At 42.2% G+C, this 19318-nt stretch overlaps 1 protein-coding gene across 1 annotated transcript; it reads left to right on the top strand.

Moving 5' to 3' along the window:
- Positions 1-14872: 14872 nt before the first annotated feature.
- On the top strand, positions 14873-19028 carry LOC116400011 (chromobox protein homolog 1-like; the record flags this gene model as incomplete). The annotated part of the gene is made up of 4 exons (XM_031877601.1): positions 14873-15036; positions 15271-15442; positions 15624-15718; positions 17578-19028. Coding segments are annotated over 4 exons (582 nt in total), but the record flags the coding sequence as incomplete, so codon positions are not given.
- Between the last annotated feature and the right edge of the window lie 290 nt (positions 19029-19318).

Raw genomic sequence — 19318 nt, 5'->3', positions numbered from 1 at the left:
ACCAATACTTACTGTATGCCCAGTGTACGTGAATATTGGTTTTCAGGCGTTTTAGTCTAGAGATCATTTCGAAAACGATGCTGAAACGCATTGTTGACAGAGATCGTTTTAGTATGGATGTAGCCCAAAGGAAAAAAAATATCCTTCATGCATATGACTGCACTGAATCATAATAGAAAAACACATGTTCCAATACATTACTTTCAATTTCACAAAATACAGTTATTCACGATAAAATCAAATCTTAAGCCTTAAGAATATGTTCGTTGGGTAAATCCAGTGGTGTATAGTAACGAAGTAGAAATACTTCGTTACTGTATTTAAGTCGTTTTTTTTGGATATCTGTACTTTACTTTACTACTTATATTTCTGTTGACTTCTACTTTTACTTCACTACATTTTGCAAAGAAAACGGATACTTTTACTCCGATACATTTCCCCTGAAACCTTCGTTACTCGCTACAAAATCAAATCTATCTTTAGAAAAAAATGAATCATGAGACCAACGTCGGGAACTGTGGTGGAAGACAGACTGCAAGCAAGCAGGTTTGGCGAATCACGTGGTCCTAGATGCGAGTTAAATCATTGGTTAATCACGTTAATGTGCAATTGTAAACAAGTGCTCTCAAAGCCGCGTTTTTTTGATTCCCAGTGATGCCCAGCATGCTAGCTAGCGAGCGACTAGCTACATGAGAAGACGATGACTGATTTCATGATGGAAGCACCTGCTACTCCCGCAACAAACGACAGTGGTGACGAACACCCATGGCCATATTTGCGAGGAATGTTTTCTTATGTTGGAGTGAAAGATTCTTCGTACCGGATGAAGTGCCTCTTATGCTTACCGAAATCTACCGAAATATTGGCATTCAAAAACTCCCCATCCAACCTCAGGAAACACATTGACGTAAATTAAGATGAATCCCATGAGCCGCAATGTTAATGTTTAGTTGTCATAATTAGCATAGACCTGTTAGGATATCTAGCAGTGTTTCCCACAGGATTGGAGTATATCTTTGGCTGGGGGGGGAGTTTTGATCTTCTAATTTAGCTATATATATGGTGTATGTTAGGCTAACAATCCCTAGCTATCGTAAATCAAATGAGACAATTAGTGTAGTAGACAGATCGCTAGCGAGTTAGTGAGCTGAGGAAGTGTTGACATTTGTGAGATTTTGTTGATTTGAGTCATCTTAGCTATAATCATTGCAGCACGTTAAGTTAGTTAATGTTAGTGTTAGCGTTAACGTTAGCTAGCTAGCTAACTTACCGTTAACTCTAACGTTAACGTTAGCTAACTTAACGTTAAATTAGCTAGCGTTAGCGTTAACGTTAAGTTAGCTACCGTTAAATTAGCTAGCGTTAACGTTAACCACCACACCATAGGATTGACAGGAGCCGCGAGAGCGCAGCATTACGATTTGAACCGCGTCGGAGTTGGAGATGCATGCAAGTGTGTGTAGTAAGTGGGGCTAGCTAAAGTTGTTATGCTTACAAAATGTCTTTCTCTCACTGTTTCAGAGAAAGCATTTACACCACCTTAAAAAATATGGAGAGCTGACATCAACAAAGAGAAAAAGGGCTCCTGAGACTCCCTCCACCAGCAAGCAGACCACATTAGTGAACACCTTGACTGTGTCTCAGAGGTCCATTGACAAAGCTGTCGTGAAGTATGTGGTCCAAGGGCTCCAGCCATTCTGTGTTGTTGAACAAGAACCATTTAGAGATTTTGCGAAGCAACTGCAGCCTAATGCAAAAATTATGACACGGCTGACCCTGCGCTTCATGATTAATGACGCCTCAAAGGGAATGAAGAAGGTGGTGACTGAGGCCCTGAGGGGAGTTGACCATATCGCCACCACCACTGACTGCTGGTCTGTCAGAAGGCGGGGCTTCATTAGTGTTACTGCCCATTGGATTGACCCTGACAGTCTCAAAAGATGCTCAGCAGCCCTAGCCTGTAAACAACTGAGAGGTTCGCACACATTTGATGTGTTGGCAGAATGACATCCATTCCGAGTTCGAAATTCGTGAGAAGATTCAGAGAACAACAACAGACAATGGCTCTAACTTCATAAAAGCTTTCCAAGTTTTTGGTGAAGATGAGAACAACAATGCAGTCGGAAGTGATGGTGATGCATCTCAACCAGGAGAGGATCAAGAGGATCAAGAGGGGGGTGAAGAAGTGGAGTTTGTTGATGTGTCAGCGCTTCTGAATGAAGATGATGGTTTGGAGTTCCAGCTCCCAAAGCACCAGCGCTGTGCTTGTCATCTACTCAACCTAATAGCTACGGTTGATGCCCAGAAAGCAACATCCACTGAGGCATACAAGAAAGTGTATCGTTCAACATTTGGCAAGTGTAATGCACTTTGGAACAAATGTGGAAGATCAACACTTGCAGCCGAAACTGTTGAAGATGCTTGCTCCCTCCAACTGCTGCGCCTGAATGCTACCAGGTGGAACTCCTTGTTCCTGGCAGTGGAAAGACTGCTGAGGATAATCAAAGACAAGGGAGAGGGGACCATCAGAGTCCTCTGCACAGACCTAAAGGTTCCGATGTAAGTAAGAATTATGTATGTTTTATTATTTCATCATAATTGAACATAATATCTTCAATGTCTCTAGAACTGTGGATGTGTTTCCCCACCCTTTCTTGGGCACTAATAACTGTTTCACATTGTATCCCAACTTCCACTTATCATTGATCCATTTTAGTTAATTACTCATCCAGCAATTTTTTGTTGAATCTGATGAAATGGTGATATAGTGTTATCAAACGGTGTTGTTGTTTTTGTTTTCATCACAGGTTCAATCCAGCTGAACTCGCATTCCTCACAGAGTATGCCACTGTCATGAGCCCAGTCGCCCAGGCAACCAACCTCTTGCAAGCAGAGGCAAATACCCACATGGGGTGGCTACTTCCAACAATCAACCTGCTGACCGCCAAACTTGACAGAGTCAAGTTGCCATTGAAGTACTGCAAGCCTTTGGTGGATGCTCTACAGATGGGAATAAAGAATCGTTTTGGCCACATGTCAGGAGACCCTGAGTTGATCGCAGCTGCGATTCTTCTTCCAAAATTCCGAACAACTTGAACAAAGGAAATCCTTCCTAGCTGTGTGCAAGCTGTCTGTGAAGCTGAACACACCTCTACCTGCCTCAGCGGCCTGTGAAAGGTTATTTAGCATCGCACGACGAGTCTTCAGCCCAAGAAGAGCGAGACTGAATTCTCGCAATTTTGAAAACCAACTTATTTTGAAGATGAACAAGACATTTTTCAGTTTCCAGTAATGACTGGGTTGTTACTTTCGGTGCTGCTTTTGTATGGATCACAGCCAACCCTTATTTTCAACACAACTTCTTGTCCTTGGTCATGGTGGCCACAGCACTTAAAAGAATAAACTTCATAATTCTCAAAATTCTGACCCTTTGCTTTTTTATTAACAGCATTTACTTGTACTTTTACTTTCAATACTTAAGTACATTTAATATCATAAAATGACTTTTGATACTTAAGTACAATAAATATCAAATACTTTAAGACTTTTACTCAAGTAGTATTCTAATAGGTGACTTTTACTTTTACTGGAGTAGTTTTCCAGTAAGGTATCTTTACTTTTACTCAAGTATGGCTTTTGGGTACTTTATACACCACTGGGTAAATCTCATTTAGAATCTTTAAAATCACCAATAAGCTGGTTCGCTAACCACTGAAGGAGAAGACTTCAACTCCCACAGTGCATTGCTAATTAAACTATTCGCTGACGTAACGTCCGGCAGTGTTGTTGGCGGGCAGAACGGGATCGGTGCTGGTTGTTAGCGACGCCGAGGCTATTGTGTTTTCCAGTAGCCGAACACATTGGGGGGAAAGTCGACCCAGTGCACGCCACTCATCCCCGTGGCAGTTGTGTGTCGCTACTGGCGCGTTTTCGGATTTTGCTACTCGTCGACAGCAGACGTTCAAATCACGGTGCTTTCCATCGGGCCTACCGCGAGCCCATACAACAGCTCCGAAGCTTTATCTGAAAAGGTAAGGCTCACGTTACGTTAGCTAGCTATTGGAGGGGGGAAACGCGCCAGCCATGTTGCCCTGTGGTTTGTGGGGTGACTGGGCCGCCTGGCTCGTTTGCCCGCTCCGGCGTTTGGTGATTTGCAATATATTACGTCCGTATCAGAATAAACGAGAATGTCAGAAATTATTTTTTTCGCATTCGCTGACCGTATAATGTAGCGCGCGAGAGAGAGGCTAAAGCATGATGTAAAAAAAACAAAAATGAAGCCCGACGTGCAGCATGCTGGCTTCGACGCTTTTCTTATGCAATTACCGGCCGGGCTTTGTGTGCTCTTACTGTAACTCAGCAACCCTCATCGGGAGTTGTTTAATTTGCCCACGTGTGTAACATTTGCGGCTGCCGCAGTGTTTTTTTTTTCTTCTTCTGTGGGTGCACTTTGCAAATCACGCTCACGGTTATTCGGTAGACATGGAGATGGAGGAGGAGGGGGGGGGGGTCCTAACCTAACCTAACCGTCTACCAAAACCACTAAACATTAGAGAGGGGGGAATCCTCCCCCAGGTGACCGTGGGCGTCAAGCACTTATCTCCTTGCACTCTGAATTTGTATGCACTAATTCGTGCTTTCCTTTTTTGAGTCAATTCATAGCGGAAATGACGGTATGCACGTTAAGGTAAACATGGAATTCACGCGCCAGGTGACGCGTTACAAATAAACAAATATTGAATGTAATGCAATGCCCGCGGCCATTCTGCATTACTTTCACATATATATTCTCCAGTAGATAAACTTCTCTCATTTAACGTTCCCTGCTGAGTCGACACACATGTAGGCATGGTCACGCTGCAGTCTGTTTGTGTATTTTTGTTTGGGGGAGTAACCTCCGTGCATTTGCACGTGGCACCAATTCATCTCAATGATTGTGGACACTCAAGACATTAATGTGCCCACATATCTGTGTCCTCTGATAAGTCATGATTGAAGTCATATTCTGAAAATATAGTTGCTATATATGAAATCAATTTTTTTTTATTATATCTCCATGATATAAAAAACGGATGCCCTGTAGTGTGCTGTACATTACGTTATTGCTCATATCAATCTCTATATTCATTCTGCAGCAAACATTTAAAACTCTGTGTATTTAGCTGAGGTAGACCGGAGAATGTTCGGTTAAAGCTCAGAATGCACCGATCCGACTGGTTCAGTTCCGATTGCAATACCTATGCTTTTGGTGCAATGGATCGTACAGCTCATACTTCGTATCGGATCAGCACAAAAGAAAAAAGGGAGCAAATATAACTTTTAGAGATCCCTGATCACGTTTTTTCCCCACCGATACTAATTGCTGATCACTGATGATCCATATTGGCAGATACAGATCTCTTTGTTGTTTGATTACACCAGTTGGTCTAAAAGGCTCCAGACTGTTTATTTTGTGCCAAAAATCACACAATTCAAATGAAAATGAAGCTCTCCTGTTGATTTAAACACAGATGTGTCGTTAACAACGTAACATTCTCAAAGATCGTCGACTAGAAAAGCATAAATGTCGATGTCCTGATCGCATATTTTACTGAATGTTGTCGGATAACGATTGTCGGTAAAACTCTATTTCCCACTGTGATGGTTAACGTTAAACTGTGTAATTAATCCGAGGTTCACATGCGTGGCGTACCGCGGGGGGGAGGGGGGTCTGTACAGATCACAGATGGACAATGATCCATTACACCACTAGCATTGGGTGTCTGCCGATTAATGTTGCACAGTGTATCGATACAAAAAAGGTACCGCGGTACCCGTACGTTAAAACCAATACGATTTTGCATATTTTTAGTATCGATACTAATAGTAGCGATCAGAGCACACTTAATGTTCCGCTCCCTGTCATGCTGCCTGCAGGCATTGACTGCAAGGGGGCGGGGCTGCCCAGCGCTCACACAGCAACAGGCAGCCCTCACTCACAGCGAGTGATAGCAGGGGAGACATGCATCAAGGTCCGTGTACGTTTTGATAGTCTGTTTTACCGTTCCGTCGAAAAAACGACAATATGGAAATATTCTCGTTTTTCGTTTCAAACCAAAAATGGAAATGGGGGTCCGTGTACGGTCCCCACTGACAGAGACCCGTCTGTGAAACTTGTTTCAAAGCCACACAGACCAAGGGAGGCAACACGTCTAACACGGCAAAGCACCTTTCAGACAGACACCCCGAACTTTTCAAAGAACGACGGGTAAGCAAATGTGATTATAAACATGAACACCCCCAAGCTCACCTATATACAGCTAACACAAGTACCTTAGCCTAGTTTGACGACAAGCCTATATGATCATGAGGTCACAATGCACACAAAAGTGTACTAAATGAAACACAATTGATGCAGAATGGCTACATGTAGCCATTTTGCATCAATTGTCTTTTGCATCTTGAGCGAATTCTTTTCATTTTTAGTTAAGGAAAAATAATTATTCCATGAATTAAGACAAAATATGAAGTAAAAATATCAAACTCAGTATGCAAGTAAATGAAGCATTGTTTATCCACCCACTCCCACAGATAGTCAAACAGATGTCAGCAGCAACAGAGAGACAGAGTTCCCTTCAGCTGTGTTTGAAAGCCAGTGGAAATATGAGAGAGGCTCAACAGATCCGAAGAGGTTAAACATTAATATTAATGCCATTTGTTAAGTGTTCAAAAAGCTGGGCAGGAACAAGCTGGTAAAAAAGGGAACCGTACAGATGTTTTATTTATTACTATTGTAGATAAATATACCAGCATCGTATCGTATTTGTGGTATTGTATCGAATTCTGGTATCGTATCGGGTATCGTGATACTTATGGCAGGTATCGTATCGAAGTCATAATTTTGGTATCGTGACAACCCTACTGCCGATACATACAGTGGGTACGGAAAGTATTCAGACCCCTTTAAATTTTTCACTCTGTTTCATTGCAGCCATTTGCTAAAATCAAAAAAGTTCATTTTATTTCTCATTAATGTACACTCAGCACCCCATCTTGACAGAAAAAAACAGAAATGTAGAAATTTTTGCAAATTTATTAAAAAAGAAAAACTGAAATATCACATGGTCATAAGTATTCAGACCCTTTGCTCAGTATTGAGTAGAAGCACCCTTTTGAGCTAGTACAGCCATGAGTCTTCTTGGGAATGATGCAACAACCTTTTCACACCTGGATTTGGGGATCCTCTACCATTCTTCCTTGCAGATCCTCTCCAGTTCCGTCAGGTTGGATGGTGAACGTTGGTGGACAGCCATTTTCAGGTCTCTCCAGAGATGCTCAATTGGGTTTAGGTCAGGGCTCTGGCTGGGCCAGTCAAGAATGGTCACAGAGTTGTTCCGAAGCCACTCCTTTGTTATTTTAGCTGTGTGCTTAGGGTCATTGTCTTGTTGGAAGGTGAACCTTCGGCCCAGTCTGAGGTCTAGAGCACTCTGGAAGAGGTTTTCTTCCAGGATATCTCTGTACTCGGCCGCATTCATCTTTCCTTCAATTGCAACCAGTCGTCCTGTCCCTGCAGCTGAAAAACACCCCCATAGCATGATGCTGCCACCACCATGTTTCACTGTTGGGATTGTATTGGGCAGGTGATGAGCAGTGTCTGGTTTTCTCCACACATACCGCTTAGAATTAACGCCAAAAAGTTCAATCTTGGTCTCATCAGACCAGAGAATCTTATTTCTCATAGTCTGCGAGTCCTTCATGTGTTTTTTGGCAAACTCTATGCGGGCTTTCATTTGTCTTGCACTGAGGAGAGGCTTCCGTCGGGCCACTCTGCCATAAAGCCCCGACTGGTGGAGGGCTGCAGTGATAGTTGACTTTGTGGAACTTTCTCCCATCTCCCTACTGCATCTCTGGAGCTCAGCCACAGTGATCTTTGGGTTCTTCTTTACCTCTCTCACCAAGGCTCTTCTTCCACGATTGCTCAGTTTGGCTGGACGGCCAGGTCTAGGAAGAGTTCTGGTCGTCCCAAACTTCTTCCATTTAAGGATTATGGAGGCCACTTAGGATTCTTTCCTATTCAAGTCCAATCAGTTTAATTAAACACAGCTGGACTCCAATGAAGGAGTAGAACCATCTCAAGGAGGATCAGAAGAAATGACAGCATGTGAGTTAAATATGAGTGTCACAGCAAAGGGTCTGAATACTTATGACCATGTGATATTTCAGTTTTTCTTTTTTAATAAATTTGCAAAAATTTCTACATTTCTGTTTTTTTCTGTCAAGATGGGGTGCTGAGTGTACATGAATGAGAAATAAAATGAACTTTTTTGATTTTAGTAAATGGCTGCAATGAAACAAAGAGTGAAAAATTTAAAGGGGTCTGAATACTTTCCGTACCCACTGTAGAACCGATCCAATACCAGATTTTAATTAATCAGCTGTGGAAGTGACCAGGATCTGGGTTCTTTTGTGCGTAAGGAAATCTCAGGCCTGACTTAAAGATTTCTCTCCTATCTTTGTGAAACAAAATGTAACAAAGAAATAATTACTGATTTGTTATTTAGTGTTAGAATAATAAATCGTACACCAGCAACTTGGAACAAAATCTTCAAAATAAACAGGAATTCAATTCAAGTGTACCAGTCATCATTTTGTTTTAATGAAAACTTCATTGTTTTGCAAGAAGGAAATAACAGGAGTAACAAGCAAATCAGCTTTAAAAGTGACACCTTTTCTTTTTTTACTGTTATCTAATTTAGGGCTCCATTGAAAGTGCTTCAATACAAAACATTCCATCCTTTTGTAAAACACTGCTTTAAATTGAGCTCTTTTCGGATGGCGTATTTTCTCTTTGGCTGTAGCTCCCCGATAGGTCAGACATTAGCCTGCTAGGTGATGCAACTTTCAACAACGAGCATCAGGCAAACATATATTTGGCACTGATCTGGTGCTCCTGAATCTTATCTTAGTGGAGAATCGAGGTTAGATTGTGTGGTGTGAACTACACTAGTCGTCTCAGACGGCCTCTTCGGTATGACTAGGGTGTAGAAGGAGCTGAGCAGCTATGGAGCTAAATCCAGGTCAAAAGTTTTGTTCATTTGAAAAAAAAATGTGAACCTGAAAGTTCAAGTTGTGGTCTTGAACATTGAAAAATACAGCAATGTATTCAAAATGAAAAATAAGTGAATGAAAAGGTTTTTTGGGTTGAATATAATTTTGATTCAGTTCTGGAATGTTTTCGAATACTTTTTTTTTTTTTTTTTTTCCCCATTTTTCACTTTCATATATATATTTTGATATTTGAGTTCTTATATTTTTCATATTCAAATCCTTTTTTTTGGGTTTCAAATCTTTTTTTTTAGTTCAGATCGGTTTTTTTTTCAGTTCAGACTTTTGACCCTGATCTAACGTGGGGGGCATGGTATCAACTGAGAGGGGTGTGTCATCATGAGTGACAGCATAACGAGGGCTGAGGACTTCAGGTAACGTGGGCACCGCGAGAATTATGATTCAACACTTTCTATACACCATATTCACATGATTGGAAGTAAAAAAAATTAAAAAATTAAAAAAAAATTACGATTGACAATGTTCTCTTTAGCAAGCTGTTTTAGCCTCTACTTGGCACGAATCACAGTAAACGAGCAATAAACTATGACACATTGGGCCGTTCAACTACCACACTTTAATATCTGACGTTTCGCACTTCCACACACCACTGTGAACGCAGCATAGTATCCTTTCGATGGCGTCCGCGAGACAGGACAAGCTCAGAATGTGGCAGAGGCAGCTAGTAGAGGCACTTCCTGTTGTAAGCTCAGCTGCCGCGGCAGTTTAGCCTTTATTTGTCGTTATTTGACACTATGTAACAATACATTAAGGTCCTTGAAGGTATGACTGTTGGTAGTTGTAATTGGTTTAGTAAACAATGCCGAATTGTAATAGTATGGCTACTCGTTTTTATTAAGCTAAGCTAATGTAGGCTAACATCAGTTGGCACTTGTTGCCATAGCAACCAAACCAGCTGACAGAAGCGCTCACTTAAAGGTAAACTCCCTCTTGTGGCCGAACAGGTCAATAACGCTGGTCTTCAATATGTACTATCCCTGGGTGCAGAAAGTGCGTAGTTTAAGGGTGTTAGCAGTCAACGTTGTACTCCCTGGAAGTAGCATTTCCATCATGTGATTTTTGCATTCATTTGCAAGGTTTCCTTGATTATTCTTGATGTTCTTTATCAATATTTTTAGCAAGACATCCATACAGTTATATACTACAATGTTTATTCAAAATTTGATAGTCAAATGTATATGTTAGGACAAGAAGTTCAAAGTTAATGGCAAGAAGCCAGCCCAACATACATGTTATTTTATTTTATTATTTCATCTCAATACAGCTCCATGGCATGAGCTAAACTGTATACTGGTTGCCAAAATATTTATTGTTCATATCATGTTGTAGTTTACAAAATAGTGACTGTGCTCCAGTTGTCTGGACTTCCTCAACCACGTTACCTGAAGGCAACGTGGTTGAGGAAGTTCTTTGTTATGCTGTCACTCATGATGACATGCCCCTCTCAGTTGATACCACGCCCCCCACGTTAGATCAGGGTCAAAAGTCTGAACTGGAAAAAAAAGATATGAAACCGAAAAAAACGATTTGAATCTGAAAATATAAAATCTGAAACTGAAAAATATAAGAACTCAAATATCAAAATATATATGAAAGTGAAAAATGTAAAAAAAAAAAAAAATGTATTTGAAAAAATTCCAGAACTGAATCAAAATTATATTCAACCCCAAAAAAAACTTTTCATTCACTTATTTTTATTTTGAATACATTGCTGTATTTTTCAATGTTCAAGACCACCAACTTGAACTTTCAGGTTCACAATTTTTTTTCTTCAAATGAACAAAACTTTTGACCTGGATTCAGCGTAAACAAAACCTAAACATAGCGGCATCATTATAATATTAGTAATTTGTTCATTCTGCTTAGGTGCTGAGAAACGTTTATATGGGCAGGTCAAACCCTGATTTCCATAAATTGTATGCACATTTCGGCAGATCTGGTATATACCGTTTTGCAGCCGATTCCATTCTTTTATCATCAGCTTCCGTGATGCCGTCCGTGTTTTCCACTTTTCGGGCTCAACGCCGATGTGAAGAGTGGTGATAAATAAATAAAAATAAATAATTAAAGAAACTTTAAAGTGTTAGATTTGGGAACTGGTGGTAGAATGTGTTTTAATACAAAATGTATTGAAATGTCTATAGAGGCTATGTTTAATCTCCAACAGACAATTCACACAAAAAGTGAAGTGTTTGAATGAGTTTTTTTATTAATTCCGATAACACGGCTTGGTTACAGACAGAGTTTTAGACAGCAGAGATTCCACTCCTCGGTTGTTCTACCTGCCAAAATGGCTGCTGGTGTTGAACCGCTCTGCAGACACACTCCAGACGTAATAGTTAAAGGCCCTCACAGTCCATTGAATGGTGCAGCTCTGCTCTAATCTGGCAACCCCCTCCCCCTTTTCTTTCCCTACATGCTCTGCTTTCAGCTTCTTTTCTCTCTCCCGGGCCTGACATGGCTTCCCCTCGGCTTTTGATCTGGGTTGGACGGGAAGTCTGCAAGTCCAAGAGGACTCTTTAGTTTTCTCCAATCATGAATTGAAGGAGTTTGGAGAATCCTGATAGGCTGTCAGCCCGAGAATCAAATTTCAACTAGTCTGCAACCCCTTCTTCTGCTAGATGTGTTCCATCCAATCAATGATGAGTTAGCAGTATAGTAATCTGGCACCGAACATTTCAATAAACATATTTTTATAACAAAAAGTAATTTGTTACCAATACTGTCATTGTTAAGCAGAAATCAGTTAATTTTGTCTTTTTAAGTCAAAATTGATCATCTTTTCTTCCTTTATATCTAAAATGGTCTTCTTACGTAGCTTAGTGTCTGCATACCTGCAAACTTGTCGCTTTTTGGCGAAATTCGCCGTTTTGAATCAAAATGTCATCCACGTGAATCGTATAGATCCGTAGAGTTTTAATTTCTTTTGGGGGGGGGGGGGGTGATGACGTGATCTTCACAATAAAACATCTTTGATGTGACGTGTCGAGTGTTGGCCATTCAGCGATAAGATGTCTACATCGTCTTCATTACCCTCCAACTTAAGGCTAACGTCCACTGCATTTGAAACTTTGTCGACTGTTAACGTTCGTCATTATTGCAATTTAGGAGGAAAAAACGTAACGTGATGAAACATTCAGCCCCCCCTTGTTCCGGTTCAGTTCACGCGGTCACTCCTTAACGCTAAACCTGAACACTGGCGCATCTGGTTGCAGGTTGTTTTTTTTAACTCAAAGTAGAATGAGGATGATTTCGTGGTCAGAATAACTTTCATGACCACGAAACATGAGGCCCAGATACTGATGAGATGCTGAGGTCAAAGAGCTTCAGGAAGAGGAGGCTGGTTGTGTAGCGCAGCTTGACGCAGGGCTGAGATGTGAAGGAGCTGGGCCTGGATAAAGGTGGAGGTCTAAACAGACGTGAAGGGAGAACAACATTTTATCTGTGTTGTGAAAATGGGACCTCCGTCTCAATGGATTTTGTCTAAATAAAGGTTGATAATAATAATATTGATTGGAGAAAAAAAAAAACTAACTATCCAGCTGTTCAACTAGAGCTGAAATACTGATTAATAACAAATTAGTTTTTTGCTTAAAGTAAATGCTGTCTTATCACTTAATTTTCTTCTCAGAGTACAACAGAATGCTACATTTTAATGCTCATATTTAAAATAAAATGCCCCCGCACCCCCCCAACAGGGTTTTGGGTTAGGGTGCTTGTCACCTTTTTCACCTCTTATGAGTTTGCAGGTATGTATCGAACTATTTTAACCAATAATCCATCAATCCATCTTTAACTTGTAGCACCGTATTGCACTACATTCGTAGCCTGCCCACTTTTAACCATCCAATCAAATGCAAAGGGCTCGATATGAGTCCCTCTTGTAACGTACACCGCTCAAATATTCTGTTTCATTGGGGAATACGTCACAGTACACAATAGGGTTGTACAGGTATGACATTTTCAGAACATCCAGTTACATTTTGATCGGTGCACCCGTTAATCGTTTAGTTGAATCAAATGCTGTTTCTGTGTTCTTTGAAACAATAATCAAACAATAATACTGTGTCAGAGTGCAGGCTACTCACTCATTTCAAAAGGACCTCTTTGTTGATACAGTGGCAAACAGGGCTACACGTTGCAGAAAGATCGATGGATTACTGGTTGAAGTTGTTTGGTGCCAAGTTATGTTGGACCACTTCATATTTAGTTTTACAGGAAGCAGAGATGATCGGATTGTGGTATGAATAGACAAAGAAATTGATTTGGTACGACTATGCCAGGCGAGCCGTCCCTCCTCTCTTGATCCGTGCATCGCGTTCTCGCGTTTTTAGACGCGCATACAAGTTAAATTATTCTTAACTTTTCAGGGTGGAGTCGTACCTCTCCTCAATAGCACTCATGGCCCAGGCAGCCAATCAAATCGAGCAAGAGGCGGGCTTCACTACTTTACCATTACCTAGATGTGGTAGGAACAGACCAAGGCAGACAGAAGGTTGATATTAGCTTTTTTTTAAATTACAATGAACTATAAAATGCTCCCCATCCTCATTCAACAGCAGAGCAAGAGATGAAGATCTGCATTGAATCTGTTTTTCTCCCATTATTTACATTTGATCGGCCGGTTGCGCTCCACCGGCTCAACAGCTGTTTCGCCTAACTCCCTTTTCTACGGGGTGTTTTTGAAGCGACCGCGTCTGCTGCGACACGTCTCTGTGTGATCGGGGCCTTGAGCTCTGTTTATACTCGCGCCGCAGAGGCTCTGAGCATGAACGGAGGCATTTATAACAAATGTAGTCTGAAGAATCCAAGAGACAACGAGTGTAACCCAGAAACTCGCCCATAGACTGTAGGTGTAACCGGCAAGAAGCCATAAAGCAACCTCCACTATGACGAGGAGGGAGTGCAATTATCTGTAATCTCATATCTCATATTCATGGACTACTGTATTGCCTTTGTCCAAAACCTGTAAATAAATAAGTCAGGTGTTACATGCATTATACGGAAACAATTTGATTTGGCGGGAAAATATTTACTCAAAGGAAGATTTTTAGGGCGTCTTGTTTTAAAAGCATTTAAAAGCAAATTGGTAAATAGTGCTTTTATCAGTGAACTGTTTGTGACAGTTGGTGATCGCGCACCCCAAGTTACAAAAATTCGGAGGTGCACGACCACAGGAGCCAACACGCGCCCTCGTGATTACGTCATTTTCTGGTGCGCCTTGCACCGGCTTCTCTACGGCGAGTGTACATTAAACTGTGGTTACCATCATCCAGCCGTTACAGCCCCGTTAATCTGAGTGTGGATTTTAATGTTCGAAGTCACATGGGTGGACGGGTGGTCGTGTTTATTGTTGTTTGGGAATTATCAGACTCGTGTTTTGTTCTTGACTAATTTTGCAGCTTTTGGGGGAGTTTTATCAGAGTTTCGATGCATGTTTCATTTTATTTGTCAGCCAGTGTAGTTAAAGACAAAACGGCTGCTCGTCACTTGTACATGCAGCTTGTGGCTCCACTTCAAACTGTACTTCAGCTCTTTATGGCTGTTCTAACCCTTCTTCATCTTCATTGTCTCTGCCTGCTTCCTCTTGGGTCCACCAGAGGCGCCCCCAGCAGACGTCAAGCTGGCGACCGTAGCAGGAAAGAAGGGCAAGAAGGCCGAGGAGGAGGAGCAGCCTGCAGCACCTGCAGTAGCAGCAGACGCAGCAGCACCACCAGCAACAGCAGCAGCAGCAGCAGCACCACCAGCAGCAGCCGCCGCAGCAGCAGCCGCCACAGCAGCAGCACCACTAGCAGCGGGTGCAGCAGCAGCAGCGGGTGCTGCAGCACCCGAGGAGGAGGAAGAGGAGGAGTATGTGGTGGAGAAAGTGTTGGACCGCCGGGTGGTGAAGGGCAGAGTAGAGTTTCTGCTGAAATGGAAGGGCTTCTCAGAGTGAGTATGAGTCGAATAATACTTGGCCCTGAGATCTTAGTTCAAAGTGGTGAATAATGTCCACATACAGTATCATCTTCACGTTTAGAGTTTCACCATTAAGTTACAGCCCTGCAAATAACCTCAGAAAATTGCATTTAAATAAAAAGAGACAGAAAGAATTGTTAGAGTGGGTGAATTTATTTAACTAAAACCTCTTCCGTTCATTCACTCGGTCTGCACCCACCTCTCCAGGGAGGATAACACGTGGGAGCCGCAGGACAACCTGGACTGCCCCGACCTCATCGCAGAGTACATGCAGAAGCATAAAGAGAAGGAGGAGAAGAAGAAGGAGGGCAAGAGGAAAGTCGTCAGTGAGACCTCGGGAGACTCGGAGGAGCGAGGGAGCAAGAGGAAGAAAGAGGAGGTGAGCGAAGGTTGCTCCAGACCAAAGACTAAAAAAAACTAAATAATATATATTTCTTTAACTAATCATGTACAAAATCTACACACAGGTGCTTTCACGATCATTGCAGCATTGTCTCTTGCTGTCTGTTTTCCTTCTTTGGTCATGTGTTCTCTTGTGTTGCTCTACTTCCTGTCTCCAGGGTGAGAAGGCCAGAGGTTTCGGCAGAGGTCTGCAGCCGGAGAGGATCATCGGAGCGACGGACTCCAGTGGAGAGCTCATGTTCCTCATGAAGTGGTGAGCCTTTGTTTTTTTACATTTTAAAGATGGATGCACCAGTCCGGTGCACTTTGAGAGCAAAAGGAAGAGGCTGGCTCTATGAAGAGCATTGCACTCCTGCATACAGCTCTGTGCTCTAGCAGTGGTGGAATGTACCCAAGTACATTTCAGCTCTGGGGAAATTGCACTGCTGCTGCTGTTGTACTTCTGCTCCACTACATCTCAGAGGGAGATGTTGTACTTTTAACAGTGTTAGTTACGAGTGAGGCTACTTTGCAGATTCAGATTCTCAACACAATAATATATATACAGTATACTTATAAACTGATGTATCCACGAGCATATAATTATTAAGTATATTTTAAGTAGTTGGAATGAGCTCATCCTTTATCAGGTAGGTGCAATGATAAAGTGATGAACATTAATGATTTGATAAATTCATAATTAATATGTCCCGGCTGAACCGGTAGGGGTGTAAAGAATAACGGACATGTCGGAAAATCGATACAAGAGTATTGGATACGGCTACGGTTGTTTTACAAGCGAGCGTTCTCTACATTCAGACCGTTGGAGAGTCTACGGGATGTCCTGCTTGAGGGTGGTTATGCTTCTGTCTGCCCTTCTGGAGCAGCTGACAGTCCTCACAGGGCCCAGCCATGCTAGCTGCTAGCTTGTTGTTAGCGTCAACCGTTGTGGAAAAATGTATCTCTATGTTCTCTTACTTGTCTTTTGTCATGTAAGAGATTATAGAAAATCTGGGCTTCTCCCTCCCCCTGTCTGTCCCCGTCCACACAAAGACAAACAAGACCAGACTAGCCAGTTAGCCAACCAACCGCAACACAAGCTAGTCACTGACTGCGTAACGATTGCTCTGCCAGAGGTGTGGTTTCTCCCTCTCTCACCCAATTACTGTGCTACCAGACATGGTTTCTTAAATGAACATGTTTACGTGTTTGTTTGTTTTAAATCACTGCTTTTAAAGCTATAGCTCTTAAAGCTATAGAACGACTTCACCTGTGTGTAGTGGTTCCCAGCTGGTCTAGCCTCAGTGGCCGTATTCACAAAGGATCTGATCTAGCCACTAGGGCGGGGCATTACAGTGACTTTTTAAGGCATGTTCAACAAAATAAGACAATAACGTTTATATCGATATAGTATGATGATGCTGCGTTGCGCGACCCGTTTCTCCTCTCGATCACACCCTCCGGGCAACCCCCTCCCCACTCTTCTGTGTCTTGGCCACCCCTGGTCAACAGCGATTGGTTGAAATAGTTGCCACACTTTGCCTGGGCGGGACCCTGCTTGACCGCATGTTTGTACTGCAGGAAGTTGAAATCAGGCCAGAACTGACCACTGGGAGGATTCCTGTCGGCCTGTCTAGCTGATTGGCTGGGACCGAGTTGAAAAGGCAAAATGAAATGTGTAAATCAAAGAGAAAACGGCACGGGGCAAACTCCAGTCACTCACTTCAACCACTGTTAACCGGATGGTATGATCTCTGGAACAAAACATTCATTTAGTGTGGAGGAGAACATGGATGGAGCTGAGGAGGAGTGTGTTACAAGGAGGAAAGTGACAATGAATGCAGCAACATTATTGATATGTGCACAAGCAACAGGCATGTTAACAAATGTCAATATTCCAATAAATATATGTGTTGAAATTGTCGGGAGGAGAGCTAGTAACGTTGGCAGCACAGGAAACTCAGTTTGTGTTTATTGTTGGAGGAAATAGATGAGGAGGGGCCATTGTCTTAACACTTTTCTCTCTTTTGCTCTTCCTCGCTTGTTTCTCTATTGCCTCTCAACTCCACCTTCTGTCTCCCTCCTCCTCCACTCCTCCTTTTTCTACTTTCCCTCTTGAATTCAAATGAACAGGAAGAACTCTGACGAGGCTGACCTGGTCCCCGCCAAGGAGGCCAACGTTAAATGTCCCCAGGTGGTGATCTCTTTCTACGAGGAGCGCCTCACCTGGCACTCTTACCCCACAGAGGAGGAGGAGAAGAAAGAGGAGGAGAAAAAGGACTAGATGAGTGGTGGTGGAGGAGGTGCAAAGACGGAAAAAAAAAACGGAAGTGTTGAGGGGCGGGAAATAAACATTTAGCTGGTTAACGTTGGTTTGCTGGTAATTGATTGTAGCAGCCACTTTGGCAGCAAGAGTAGAGAGAATCACACATGATTAGGGTTGAACTGCCAAGGTAGCTGACCGAGGAAACGTGTTTGTTTTCCTGCCCTGAGAGGAGACAGGCGCACTTTCCTCCTGTTTTCCACCTGTATCTCGACTGAAAATGTAAAAATCTGTTCTTTGTGCCACCCGGGTTTCTCATTTATTTTCTACATTCTCCAATCGGAACTCTCAGCACGCTCGGAGCATTCCTTAGTTTGCCCGGCTCGCTATGTTTAACACGCGTTTTTTGATATTTGCATAATTACAACGGCATAGAACTTTGAACTCGGCACGATTGACTCTCCCACACGAGGGTGCTCTCTCTGCTGCCTAATGTTCATGTGTTGTGTATACTGTATTAAAACTAGCATAGTAGCTTCCAGACCAAGGGGTTGCTGGTTCAGATCCCTTTTTGCTTTGGGTGGCCTTTTGCTGCTGGTACTGACCATGAAGAGAGAAATTATATTGTAATGGATCCATTAATTTCATCTTGATGATGATTTTTTTTAAACAAATTTGCCTTTTCTTTCTCATTTTGATGAGCCCCGAACCATCAGTGACACGTGACAGAAGACACGTACAAACCCAAAGGGTCCAATTCTTCAAAACAGGCGACGAGGTTGTGTAAGCATATCAAAACTACATCGTACAACAAAGGCCAAACGATGTGATGTATTTTAGTTTTTCGTTCTCTAAAGTTAGTTTGCTCAGCTGTGAATAACTTCTAACATATGAGGTGTGACTTGCTGTAACTATTGTATGTTAGTGTGTCTATACTGGGTCTCAGTCTACCCTTTCTACTCTGTTTTCACGCGAAAAAATATTTCCAGTAAACTTCCTTTTTTAGGACTTCTGGTCTTTGGGATGCATCTTATTTTCTTCACCATGTAAATCAGTGTTATGAGCATTAAGTCCTGCACCCTGACTGCCTTATGTTATACTTCACCATTGACAGGAAGGGATCAAATCAGCTGCACCCGGGTCTGCTAGTTAGCTTTTCTATATCGTCCCTGAAATGTTTCTCTGTATTTAGCGGATGAGCTTGTGTCGTCCTGTTGCATGTTTATCAGTTTCCCTTCGCGATGTCACTGTCATGGCCAATCTACTTTTACTTGTCTGTTTTGAACAATAAAGGGTTTTCGTAACAGTTTTTTCTTCGGTGTCAATTGGTCCTGTCCTGTTTTATAGGACGTCCTGTTTTGAAACGATGCAGAAAAATGAGTTCATGAATTTCTTAATTCTAGGCTAGGCTGTTGCAATTCCTTATTGGGCTGCTCTAATAAGTCTATCAAGACTCCAGTTGATTCAGAATGCTGCAGCACGTTTAACAACGAAAACGAAGAAAGTATTACTTGCGTGTTAAGGTTTATAGTTGGGGCTGTCTCAGGTTTATAGTTGGGGCTGTCTCAGGTTTATAGTTGGGGCTGGCTCAGGTTTATAGTTGGGGCTGGC

The sequence above is a fragment of the Anarrhichthys ocellatus genome, unplaced genomic scaffold (assembly GCF_004355925.1).
Source record: "Anarrhichthys ocellatus isolate YVR2014 unplaced genomic scaffold, GSC_Weel_1.0 scaffold141, whole genome shotgun sequence".
NCBI classification, from domain to species: Eukaryota; Metazoa; Chordata; class Actinopteri; order Perciformes; family Anarhichadidae; genus Anarrhichthys; species Anarrhichthys ocellatus.
Note: the sequence above shows the minus strand (reverse complement) of the source record. Positions and strands in the feature narration are given on the sequence as shown.